This window comes from Corvus kubaryi, unplaced genomic scaffold (genome assembly GCF_017639235.1).
Source record: "Corvus kubaryi isolate FWS band 111438036 unplaced genomic scaffold, C.kubaryi_AGA036_p1.0 133, whole genome shotgun sequence".
Classification (NCBI taxonomy): domain Eukaryota; kingdom Metazoa; phylum Chordata; class Aves; order Passeriformes; family Corvidae; genus Corvus; species Corvus kubaryi.
In genome coordinates, this window is record NW_024580667.1 from 5,277,469 (window position 1) to 5,290,481 (window position 13,013).

General features: G+C 39.7%; 1 protein-coding gene across 8 annotated transcripts in view; it reads right to left on the reverse strand.

Moving 5' to 3' along the window:
• The window catches only part of SYTL5 (synaptotagmin like 5), an 84,187-nt gene that overhangs the window by 34,545 nt on the left and 36,629 nt on the right, over window positions 1–13,013 (reverse strand). For all 8 annotated transcript variants that reach the window (XM_042035280.1, XM_042035268.1, XM_042035258.1 and 5 more), the window contains 3 exons: window positions 3,537–3,649; window positions 2,137–2,269; window positions 178–303 (listed from right to left, as the gene is read on the reverse strand). In XM_042035280.1, coding sequence (XP_041891214.1) covers window positions 178–303; window positions 2,137–2,269; window positions 3,537–3,649 — 372 coding nt within the window. The remainder of the gene's footprint in view (window positions 1–177; window positions 304–2,136; window positions 2,270–3,536; window positions 3,650–13,013) is intronic.

A 13,013-nucleotide genomic window follows, 5' to 3' on the forward strand; every position in this document is an offset into this window, starting at 1 on the left:
AAAATAAGATTAGTGGAGATAATTTTTAGGTTTGTTGGGTGTTTTTTGTTTTATGAACATAAACTCTGATTCTCAGACAGCATTTATGCTGAGCATCCCAAGACACAAAGCAGCCCAGGGCACTGGCACACGCCCCCAGGTCGGTCCCAGCAGGAGCTGTCCCAGATTCCTGCTCACCTCTCAGAGCACAGTGCTGACTTGCCACCACGCACACTTGAGATTTCAGCCTCTGAACCTGTGTTCCTTTCACCTTCATCTTTTCCATATGTAATTTCTCCTTTGGTAACTGCCCTGATAACCTTCCTGTTGAAAACAGGGAATAAAAGATTTTTAAAGTTGCGATGTGCACAGTCCATTAATTTCATCTGGCTAACCTATGGACAGCTCTGGATGTAAGGGTGAAGAGAGCACCAAATCTGGTTATGGAACTGGTTCCTGGGGGGAGAAACATCATATTTACTACAAATTGCATTTTAAAACACCAAAACATTAAATATTCCTTCTATTCAGATGGGCCTTTTGTGAAAATTCATCTCTATGTTTTTAGGACTTTATAGTTAACAAAGTATTTTTGACTAAGTATGTGTATCTTCCCCTAGAAAATTATGCTATATGTATTTTCTCTTATAGATATTTCTAGAATTATATGCATCAAATGCCCCAAACATACCATTTCTAAAAAACATGGCATCACCCACTTACCCTGCAAAACATGGCCGAATGGAAAGAAATTAATGAAGTGAAATTTCAAAAATTAATAGTATTCCTCATGACCTTACAAACCACAATAGACTGATAAGTCATCCCTTTACCCTGTCAGTAGCAGCTGGCCCCAAAAGAGCTTTGCTAAAACTAATCCACTTACGAGATACACGGATGTGGAGCCTGAGGCAGGAAGAAGCAAGCAAGGAGGAGGAACAATAATGAAATATTTCTGAAAGAGGCCGCCATACCCACTAGGAAAAGCAAGCCCAGTTTTTGTAGGATTAAATTTTTGTTATGGGGAATGTCACCACCAGAAACACATCTGTCCACAAATGGAAAAAGCACCGCTAAAATAAATGACAATGAGAAAACCAATTGTTTCTTGTAAGGGAATATGACTAATTGGTTTGCTTAAAGGATTTAAATGGAAGGAGAATTAGAAAAGGAAACTTTAATGCACTCCTACTATGGCATGCCTTATACCACTTAGCATGACTCAGAGAAAAAGTCTAGGTCTGTTATAGAGGATTCCCTAAGGTGGTTCTTTCCTCACCATAATTTGAGAGGCCAGAGGCATTCTGATGCTCTTTACCCTTATATTAAAGAGAGATAAAACACTTGTGTTAATTTCTGGAGTGGCTGGTGCAGGGAATTCCATACTCATCTCTTCTCAGCAGTAAAAAACCCGTGGAAGGCATCCACCTGCCCTATCTTTAGGATCCCTAATAAAAATGTGTTCTTCCTTTCAACAGAAACAAAGTTTTCCAACTACCATGGAGGCTCCAGCCATGATATGAACTTCCATCCAGGTTTTCTTCCCATTTACCCAAAACCTCCAGTTAGGTCCAGACACCATTTGTGTAACCACAGAGTCAGTGAATCTGTCTGTGTCCCCTGAGAGTGGGTGCACCTCAAAGGGCACAGCCAAACTGGTGCTAAACCCTGCAAAATGACCAGCAGCAGCTCTGTTTATTCACTGTCTCACACACACTCTTAGGCTGCACTTGCACAGCTGGAAGCTAAAGGAAAACTTGTCTTGTGAGCCAAACTGACCAATATACATAAAAACCAGGTCCTACAAATACTATTTTTTGCATTTGCTTCTTCAGCAAGCCTGCATTTAAGGACACTGTTACTTCTGAGTAGAAACAAGAAAAATCCAGGAGTAAAATTGACTCTTATTTCTGCTACCTTCATAGATGAAGAATAATTACTGCTGCATTTCCTAGGAAACAGCAGTCTAATTATAGTAAGTGTGCCTTTAAATGAAGGCTGTTTCTTACCCCAGGAAGTTTGAGGCTCATGTGGAAGACTGGAAAAACTCAAAAGAAAATCTATCCAACCATATACAGCTGTTTGCAGATTAATCAGTTTTCAAAAAAACACAGAAACCAAAACAAAAACCAACAACAACAAAACCAAAGGATTTACCCAATTTTTCTAGGTCTGCTAAAGACAGATTTGTGCCCATTTGTGGAGGAGACTGGTAGATCTGGCTTTTTTTCTTCACTTTCTTGGGGTTGATCTTTGAATGTTCTTTCTTCGTCTGCATTGGAAGCTCTGTCTGCAGTGGATGGGGAAAGAAATTAAAAAGTGAACTTTGCACAAAAACCACAGCACATGTCCAACAACCTGCAAAACCAGATAGTGAAAAAGCCTTGGGGGCTCCTCTTAATAAAATAAAATTTTAGCTTGAGATGTTCCTCATTATCAGCTCTGGTCTTGATCTACGCTTCCAAAAATATCAGTGACAATATTTAATAATGAAAGGACCTGCAATTTAATTTTGAGGTGTACGGTATCTTCTGTTTTGAATGAAAGAATGTTTTCAATTAAAATATTTGTTCGACTAGGACTAAGGTATGGGAAAAATGGCTTAAAGGTATTTTCCAATATATCTATCAAGTAACAAATCATGAAATACCCAATCTGACCACTGACATGATATCAAGAACTTACACATTTGCCAGTTTTACAGCTTCTGAAGCACAGGGATATTGCAGGTGTGTATTTTCCAAGGAGTGGGTTTGCACCACGTATTTTTTCCAGTGGCAGTAAACCAATTCCTCTCCTTAAGAACGAGGGGATAAAACTAGGGATAAATGCTACACCCAAAATAGACTACCTAACAAACAGCTTCTGTGCAGAGTGAAGGAGTTAAGTGAGTACAGACCCTCAGCCTTCAGGAAAACCTCCTGTTTCTTACACCAGTGGTCCTGTGGTACCCTGCAAGGTACCAGAGCAGCTCTCACACACGGTGCTGTGTTTGGCCAAAACAGACAGACAATTTACTGCACCTAAAAGTGCAGGTGCAGCTTGTTGGAGATACCTGGGCAAAAGGAAGGTCTGAATACCACGTAGCCCCTGCTCCAGCAGACAGCACAGGAGCTCCCATTTACCTTTCTTCTTGAGAGTTGAAAAAGAAAATCTGAGTGATTTTTACACACCACTATCACAAATAAGAGAGCCAAAGGCAAAAAACGACTGTCTTTAAATCTCTCCATACAGCCAAACCTCCTGGCAGGAGCTGAGAATTATCTTTCAGAGTATCTGCTGCTGGGCTTTGCAGCTAAATAACACTGTCTACCTGTTTGGACAGTGAGTTTTTCAGCAGCTCCCTATCTCCACAGAGATACTTCTTTCATATAGGCCTTACCTTTCCTGAATATAAATCATTCATAAATCACTGTATAGTAAGGCACAAATAAAGAATTAAAATTCTGATTATACTTACAATTTCCACAGTCAGGAAGAAAATACAAGCCAAACACTCAAGAAACAAGGTTTTGAACATATTAAGCACAAGAGAATCCTCCTCATGAGGTCCCTACCTGGGAATTTGTGTAGGATAGACTGTCTGACAACATCTGTTCCAAGATTCGATTGTTTGAAGCGCTTTGCTCTCTCTTCAAAGAACCATTCTCCTGTCACTATCCGTAGCTCTCTGTATGAGGAAAGTTTAAAAAGCCAGAGACACATACCCATTAACAAGCTTGGCAAACCAGAGCTACTGCAGTTCATCAATCAACTGCCATGCTCACAAATTCTGGACAACATTTGCACAGTTCAAAATAAAGTATAAAGTGATTGATTGTAGAGCTCGGGATAATAGGACACAGCAGAAAAATATTACCTTACTCTGCGAATGGAAAGGAATTTTTAGTAGATGGAAATTTACTTGGCAAAAAAAGTGTTTCAACCACATTTACAAGATTTCTGTAAAAGACACATTACATACTGTCATCCTAGTCTTTTGTGAACTACTCAGTGTCACAGTTTTCAATATCTCCAAAATGACAAGAGACATAGAAAAAACAACAATGGATTAAGGGAGAAAATCCCCCATCAAACCTTGATGAGTCAGCAGTTCATGGACCCTACGTGGTTATGGACAGATTGCTGCCGGTCCATATATATTTCCAATTTCTAGTTTTATATGCTGACACTATGTGCAGTTTCTCCACATAGCAGTGCTGCTATGAAATAGCTGTGTGTCAGAGGTCCAGAGCAATGAAAATCTGTCTTTGCTGCTGTTCTGGATAGTGCTGCTTCTTATGGCTTCAAATTCTTTTACCTTTGCTAGCAATTAAGAAAACCTGTGCTGGCATTGCTGGATTTTTGCTGGGTATATTTTAATGCTGTTTGTTAACCTTTTCCTGAAATAGTTTCATTATGGCACAGCATCACCATTTCTATTGCCTCACTATGCACAATGGATGGCAAAAAGCTACTAATCATGAATACTCTAATAAAAAGCAAATAAACTAACTCATAAACCCCAAACATTAAAAACTGATTTAGCTCCAGACATGTTCCTGCTTACTGTTCAGTAAGAAAGCATACTTTCAAACCACTACTGGAAAAGAAATCATCCAGTCTCTTGGGCATGAAAATTACTACAGATGGATTTAGAGCACTGATCAATATCTTCACTATTAAATTATTTCTGAGTCATGCCTGAAAGGAGTCTCACTTGAGAAAATACTAAAAATTACAGAATAACATCCTGACACTGGTGAAAAGACCTTAATATTATCAGTTCATCCTAACCTGTTAATGAAGCATGCATCTTTGCATGACTCACTAAAAAAAAAGTTTGAAAAATCCAAATCCCAAACACATGTCCACAAGCACAGAAACAGATTATTACCTTATCTTCTTGTTGCAGACTCCTAGTGAAAAAACCCTCCATAATTCATCATCACGATCACTCAGTCGTTATGAAAGGTATTAAATAAAATCCTTATGCTTCTACCAGGAATGTTTAAATTACTTCTGTTGATTCCAAACACTGAAAAGGATTCACTTCATTAGAAACTATGCCTGACCTGGCTGGTGTGAAAAATGCTTTTTCTCTGAATGTGTATTTTCACAACTCCCTTGCTGCACATACTTCTCTGTGCAGTTATTTTATACCAAGATTTACGGCATATCTAATGTTTTATATCAAACCATAAACCTTCCAGACCTTTCACTACACCATCAAATTCCATTGCAAAGTGAATGACATGTCACATTGCAGTATTATCTACATAGTTCATTCATTTTTTTCCTCAGTCACTACCAAGTTTGACCATTAAACTCCACAAGTGCTGTTTTCCCCTTGGATGGAGATTTCACCCGTCCCTGATATCTCACCAGAAATACTTAACTTGATCAAGGTCAGACAGAACACTGCCCACATCCTTATCCAGAGAAGCATCTTCACCCTTCTCCAAGCTCAGAGAACCTAAAGGAGGTGTGACCTTCACCCAGGGTTTCAGGAGAGCTGAAGGCTGTCTCACACAAAGCTCCAGGCTTTTACAACCACACCTTGCAATTATTTCCACACACAGCCCTCATGATGACACCCCCATGGGTTTCTGTGGTTCATGGAGGGGCAGCTCTTTGCCACAGGGCCCCTGGAGAACCGTCCCCTACATTTTCTGGTAACAGAATGTTAACAGTGATGAGGAAGAGAAATCCTCTCTGGTGCCTCCTGTATCACAGGCGCCCAGGGGCCTTCAGCCTGGGTGGAAGGGTGGCTGAGACCAGTGTGTCTGCTTGTTTCAACATATATAAGTTTTATGGTCTGATCTGGATATTTGACCCTGCAATAGCAGGACCAAGAGGTCAGGGAGGGTCATGGGGGCTGGAGAGACTGAAGGAGCTGCAGACAAGGGAAGGATAGATGGGACAGCTGTGGAAAGAGACTGGGAAAGAAGCAGATGCAGGACTTCTGGGCAGTGCAAGGAGGGATCAGCAGTGGTGTTGTTGGTGGAGGGAGGCCCTCCCTCAGCATCCAGCCCTGGGAGAGGGCCTTCCTCTCCCCCATTCCACTGTGGTATGGGTAACCTGCAGCCTTAGAGCTCACCATCAGTCTCCCTCTCTGTGTCCCCACTCCATCCCATGCCATCTGAACAACCTCTGCTACTCCTCCCTCTGGTACTAAAGCAGCCTACAAGATGGGAAAGGCTGGCACCAGGCTGCGAGTGAGGAAGGAGTGCTGTGCAGAAGCTCTTTCCCTTCCTCTTGCCATCCCTGTACTGACCTGATACTCATCTTCTTCACACATCAGCTGTGCAGGGAAGGGATAGATTAGTTTATTTGGGCAAAAACATTTGATCCCTTTATCTTCTGACAAAGGATAACTAAGCAATCTACTTCTCTTACTAATTTCTCTCTGCCACCTGTAACCTACCACAATCAAACAGCCCCAAATCACACAGCTTGTGCCCTCTTGCTCAGCTGAGGAAGTTCCAGGACATTGCTGGCAAACACAAATTGGACCCCAAAGAAAGAGGAGGGTGCAAATCCCTTCTTCAGGGCTGGGCAGGCAAAGGACTGTGACAGTCACTACACTGACAGAGCTGAACTGTGTGCCCGTTCAGGTAATGATGACAAACTGAACTGCCCACCTTCTTCATTAGACTAATATTATTAATATCTGCATTATCAATGAGGTGCCAACTCCTCAGCAGGGCTACTTTGGAGATGCTCACACCCATTCTGCTCTGCCTTCACCAGAAGGATGAGGTCTGAGGTAAAACAGACAACTCCCTAAACTGAGGCACAAAGCATGGCAAAGAGAGGGAGTATTGCCTTGCTTTATTCAGGTGCTTCACCTCTCTGGCCAGCTCTGTTTGTCCACAGTGAAAGGGAAAAAGCAACAGGCACTGACATCCAGCCATTGTGAGTGCTGCATGAAACAAGAGGCCTCAACCCTCACTTCAGACCTTCATCCTTATTTTCCTCAGTGTTACTGCCTGTCTTGAGATCCTGACTTCAGCTGGCAGACCTTTTTTTTGCAGAAATGGCCTTACCGAATAGATCATTTCTACAAAAATATCACTTTCTAATGAAATAAGGTGAACACCCCCAAGATTTGCAGCTTTGAATTTCTAGTGCATTACTATTGGGTGTTTTTTTCATGTATACTGAACAACTCACACAAAGACTAGTGTTCATGTTATCTTAATCACTCATACATGTCAGGAGTACCTATTAAGATAATTTTTGTTCTACACATAAATAGAAATTACTTCAGATCAAATGATTGCCTAAGTCTCTGACTTGAAGTTTGAATTTCATAATTGCATTTGACATTCTGAATCAAAAAATGAAGAGCAAGACCTAAACAGCCTTTTAATAATAATGTTATTTTCACGCAATTATGACAAGGGGAGTCTCTTTCCTACTGAGATAGAAGAAAAATGCACTATTTCAGACACAGGATTTAAATGAACCCTTTCTGTCTAAATAACTGTTTCAGGTGAAAAGAAACAAGGGCTTTACTCAACAGTACACTGACTCAGTGCTTGCAGGTTTGTTTTTGTTGTTTTGTTGCTTGCAAAATGGGCCCAAGGTCCATATTGACTGCATATCATGATAAATGCATGCATTTTCTTTACTTTCTCAGTTTGATGTTGTTCATAATGTTAATATGTATAATTTCTACCAAAACAGCATTTAAACTGGACTTCCAAGATGTTCAACAGATGCTGAAGTCAGTAGCTTTAAAAAGAAGGAAAACAGTGTTAAAAATTATCACAGCAATTTTTGCATGATTGCTCTTTCCTATGCTCAGAACAGCTCGGAAAATTCACATTCAAGCAGTTTAGTACCAAATACTTTAGGTATCTGCTAAAGTCCTTCTACGTTAATTACTGATCCACCTCACACCATCATGTGAGAGGGAGCAGGCTTTGGTCCTGTGCTTCTTCCCCCTCTGTGATCTCCTACTAAACAAATTAACTTTAATGACCTGCTGCTCAGTTTAAAAACACAACATAACCTATGGCCTGCCCCTGGCAAAAAGTCAGATTTTCCACTCTCACCTTTGCAAGGCACTTCACAGTTAAATGCTCAATTAATAATAAAAAAATCCATTTAAGATGGAAAGTCCCAATTTTCACTTTCAATTATTTCTTTAGGGCAAAGCCCCACATTGGTAAAACAGTTTCATCTCCATTTGATCATCCTGTCTAACTTACATCCACAGCAGAGGCAGGAGATTCAGCCTTCCTTCCTTTCCATCCCCTCTTCATCAAGTTATTTTACTTCATCATCAAGAAGAAAATGTGGGAAAAAATGGCAAAACCAAAGGTTGGCTAAAATGCAGCCCATGTTTGAACATACCAAAGCATATACCCTCATCTTTGTATGTATTCAGTTCTGCAGAGTAGTTTCTGTAATATAAATTAATTCCACTCTAAGTTTTATCATGCTGTGAGGCTATCAAACACAAATTTTTGACCCAGTGAAAAGAAGGCAAACTTGCCTAGAAGTTACTAAAATAAAATTATAAGAAATTTGAAAAGCATTTGCATACTAAAACATTGGAAATGCCTCTATTTTTAGGCTCCTAATGGGAATAAATGTTACTAAGAGATACTGATGAATTTTCATGACATGTTAAGACAGCATAATTATTTCAAAGATGAAGACAAATTTCCCATTGCTGTTTTTTTCTGCTGTAATAGCTTGGGCTACCTAGGCACTTGATATATCAAAGGCAGTGCTCTCAGATACCTAGACACACTTGCAATAAGAAATACAGACAATATCAAGGTGTGAAACATGCCCATCAGAGGACTGCTGGAAGAACTTTATTTCCCTCAATCTATTGATCATTTTGTCTGCCAAATTTAAAACACAAACTGATCATAATTTAGGAAGATGCAGGAGGAAAAAAAGAGATTTTAATGGAAAGTTTCTCTTTTAACACCCATGTTTGAAAACTCCTGATGACCTCTGATCCTTGTATGCAGGGAATGGAGCAGAAAGCTTCCTCCTTCGAGTGCATCACTACATACAGGCTTGATTTATCTCATTAAATGGTGCAACAACACAACTATCAAACACAATCACATGGATAAGGACTGTCCTGTTCTCTGACCTTAGCTGTAGAACTAAGAATTTGGCTGAAGACTTAGCTCTAATCCTTCTTGACCTGTAAATGCTTTATCTTAAGACTTTGTATTTCAGCTGGTAATAACACCCATGTAGGGCAAAATCCAACTGAGTAATTTTCTCTTTAGGGACATTCAAGGGAGATATCCTTGACAGTAACTGTAAATTGTAAGACAACTTACATAGAAACCTGTTTGTTACACTTAAAAATACTGATGAGCCTCTCTCACTCTTCACATTCAAAAGTCTTTCCTCAACTTCACTAAATCTCATTTTTTGAAAGCCCTTCAGAATGTAATTAATGTATTGTCATGAGCTTCCCCATCATCATAAGCTGTTTTTCAGGTAAGTCTGTCTCTGGAGAAATGGCAGATGAAATGCTCTATTATTTTATAGAAGTCATATTCTCTTGTTGCCAGATGATGTTCTGATTGACAGATGAACAAAGAGACTCTATTATTAAATGAACTGGCATCTCACCCCTACATGTTACTATGTTGTGTTTGGGGTTTATTTTAATTTATTCAGATAATAATATTGTGCTTTACCATATATTTATAAAACTAGCACCTTAAAATTACTGTTTATCAAACAAAAGTCAGCATGCTTGCAGTTTGCTGTCTCTTTTTTTTTTTTTAAACTTGGTAGCTGGACATAAATCCACTGTAAATGTTAAAGCAACAAAATGCCCTTTCACTGTACTACAGGTATCCCAAACTCCAGTGTTAGGACTGGATAGGCAGGACTCAAAATCTCAGAGGGAAAGAAAGGTCAAAATGTATTAAATGAAGCAACAAGCAGAAGCTGACTGATATTACCTAAATTCCTTTTATTGACACAAGTTGTTTCAGCAACCATTTTGGATTATCTGTGTAATTCAAGGGATTTCTGCAGTAATTTCTGCAGTACTTTTCTCTTTGAATGAACACACTCCCCACCCAGTACCAGATCTTCTTCTCTGACATCAGATGTACTAATTAGGTTTTCCAACAGTCCTGAAGAACTTCTGGACATATTCCTGCAGATGTAACTCCTGGCTGTGTAAGAGGGCTTGTACACTATGACCATCACCTTAAATAGCACTTAAAAGACACTCTTGAGTACAATTTGGGGAGCACAGCCATGAACTAGTACAGCAGCAAAACTATTAAGAGTTCACAAAGGCCATAAACACTTCTCCCTGACTTTTAAGGGTGCCACAGTCTGTATGACAACAGACATACACATCGTAAGAACAGTATAACCCTGTCCTGCCAATGGAACAGCTCAGCAGGGGCTAGAGTCTACACAGATATCAACATAATCAAGGCTGCAAAAAGAGGGACAAACATTAAAGTTTTCCAACACTTTTTGGAAAGCCAGTATCATGGTAAAACAGTCCAATTTGACAGACACAAACACTGTATGCAGATCAGTGCCACAGAGCTAAAAGATTTTTCCGCTCCTCCTGCCTTTTGTTTGCTATTTGTAAAGCATAAATATCTCTTAACACTGGATTATTTTCTTTTCCTTGCCTTTTGCCTTTTCATCTTGTCGAAGGCCCTATTTGCATTAACTTAATCAGCTCCTCCATCAACTGTAATTCAAAAAAGCCTAAAAATCCTGATTCCCCCTGCATTTCTCACTTGGGAGAAAAGCTGAACTGAAATAATTTAAAGGAGAACTATGCAAAATGATGTAACTGAAATGCCTTTCCCAAACTTCCATCTTCATACTGCCCACACAGGAGATCATCTCTTGGTGTACTCACAGCAATGTGAAAGACATTTCACATGTCATTAACTGTCATATAGTCTTGCAGAAACATTGCATATGAACAAAAAGAAAGGAGAGAGAGAGCTTTCAATTTCATAAAGATACTCAACACGGGCAGAACTTCAGCACTTGCAAGGTTTAGCACTTTGCAAGCAAATTACACCATGGTTTGTAACAACCTAAAGGCGAGTTTCAACCAGAATGAATTGTCAAGGTGTTTGCTAAGACCACTGCTTGGCACACAGAATTGCAGCACAATCAGGAGAAGCAGAGACCATGTTTTGAGAATTTGCCTCACCCATCTTTCAGCCCCAGGACCATCTTTATTGATGTCATCATCCCCAAGAGAGGTTGATCCAACCTGTTTTAAACCAACATTCTGCAACCCTTCCAAGTTATGTCAGTGTTCATACTATCTAACCTCTATCCTTTCACTGCAATTTAAGTATCACATTACTTCTCTTACCCAAAGAGAGGTCATAGAACAGCTTGTAAGTGGCTTTCTGTAGATTTAAAGTTCAGGTGTTTTCAGTTTCTCTTGCCTAGGCCAAACACTTGTGACTCCTTCCATTGGTCTGGACATCCTGTGTGCTAAACTTCATTATTTTCTGCTGAACTTTCTCCAGGTGGCTGATATGAATTGTGATACACGGAAATGGGCAGGTACTCTACATAAAATAGGATTTTAGCATGTATTTTGCAGGCCATAATTTGGCTTGTACCTCATTGTGTGATGCTCAGTTTTTCTGCAGTGGAAAATTCTGTTGATTCATGTTCAGCTTTTATGCAGTACAATACCCAGATCCTTTCCTAAGGAACAGCTGCATAAGCTGGCTTTATCCTCATTTTATGTTTCTGCAGCTGCTTTTTTTCCCCAAATGCAGTACTTCCAGATGCCCATAGGGAGCCATCACTTGCTTTACCTTTAAACCACTTCTCTAAATTCTAATCATCACTTTGAAACCTAATCCTGTCCTTCAGCATGCCTGGAGCTCCTCTCAGTTTTTTTGTCTCCTGCAGGTGTAACTGGCAAACTCATCTGTTGCATCAAGGCCCTTAACTAAAATATTTAACAGTAATAAGCCAGGAAATATTCTGCTTTATATCGCTGGGGTTTTTTAAAAGTTTTTTATTGTTTGTACATGTGGTGCTTTTTTGGGTTTGTTTGTTTGTTTGGGGTTTTTTTTGGCTTCCTTTTCTTGAGATTTTTCAACAGTGAAATGTCTGTAACCTCACTGAAAACAGGGCTTTATAATTTTCCAGGCAGGTCTGCAATCACACTGGCAGAATTTATTCCAGGGCACAGCTACCCTGATTTGTCAGCCTATTAATATGGAACAAGAGAAAGTATCAAAAGGTTATCTTCAGCCAAGTTATAAGACATCAACAAGTCCTCCTCTGTCACCCTATCAAAGATGGAAATTAAATTGGTTTTGACATTATTTGTTCTTGAGCCTGCTCTTACTCATCATCCTGTCACCTTGTCTCGGCTTTCAAACAACACAGCTATCATTTGTTTCAATGTTTTTAGAGAAATTAGAGGTAGTGTGGCAGGGTCAACCAACCTCTTGTTCTTTTCTTCATTTTTAAAGTGTAGGATTGTGTTTGCTGTTCTCAGTGCTGTCATCTCACCTGCACCCCATCACTTCTGAAAGGCACAACACTGACATCATCTCAGGAACCGCCTGAGGCAAAATACAAGGAGCTCAGCCAGGCCCTCACCAAATTAAAATCATTTCACAAATCAAACACTTGAACATTTTTCCTCTGAAGAGGTGAGACACTGTCCTTTGGATGTGCCTGCAGAAGAGGTTAAGACATCTACTTAAAAATTGATGCAGACTTCTAAAGGTAAAGATAGAAGACACAAACGCTAAAATTTATGTCCTGCTGTATTAATTTTTTTCTGTATTAATTTTTCACTGTCTAGGTAGCCAAAGGCTTGACATAGCTAGCAATTTGGGTTCACTCCCTGAAACAATTTACAAAAAGCCTTCCCTTTCTGATCTCATTAGTTTGATGGTCTGTAAAAAAAAATATCCCTTCAATTATATTTTTATCATCTTTCTTGTATCATCCAATCCTTGCATCAGGATACATAACTGAGTTTTGCTGCCCAACACATTCCTCCCTTCCTTCCTGGTTATCTCACCAAGTCAAGC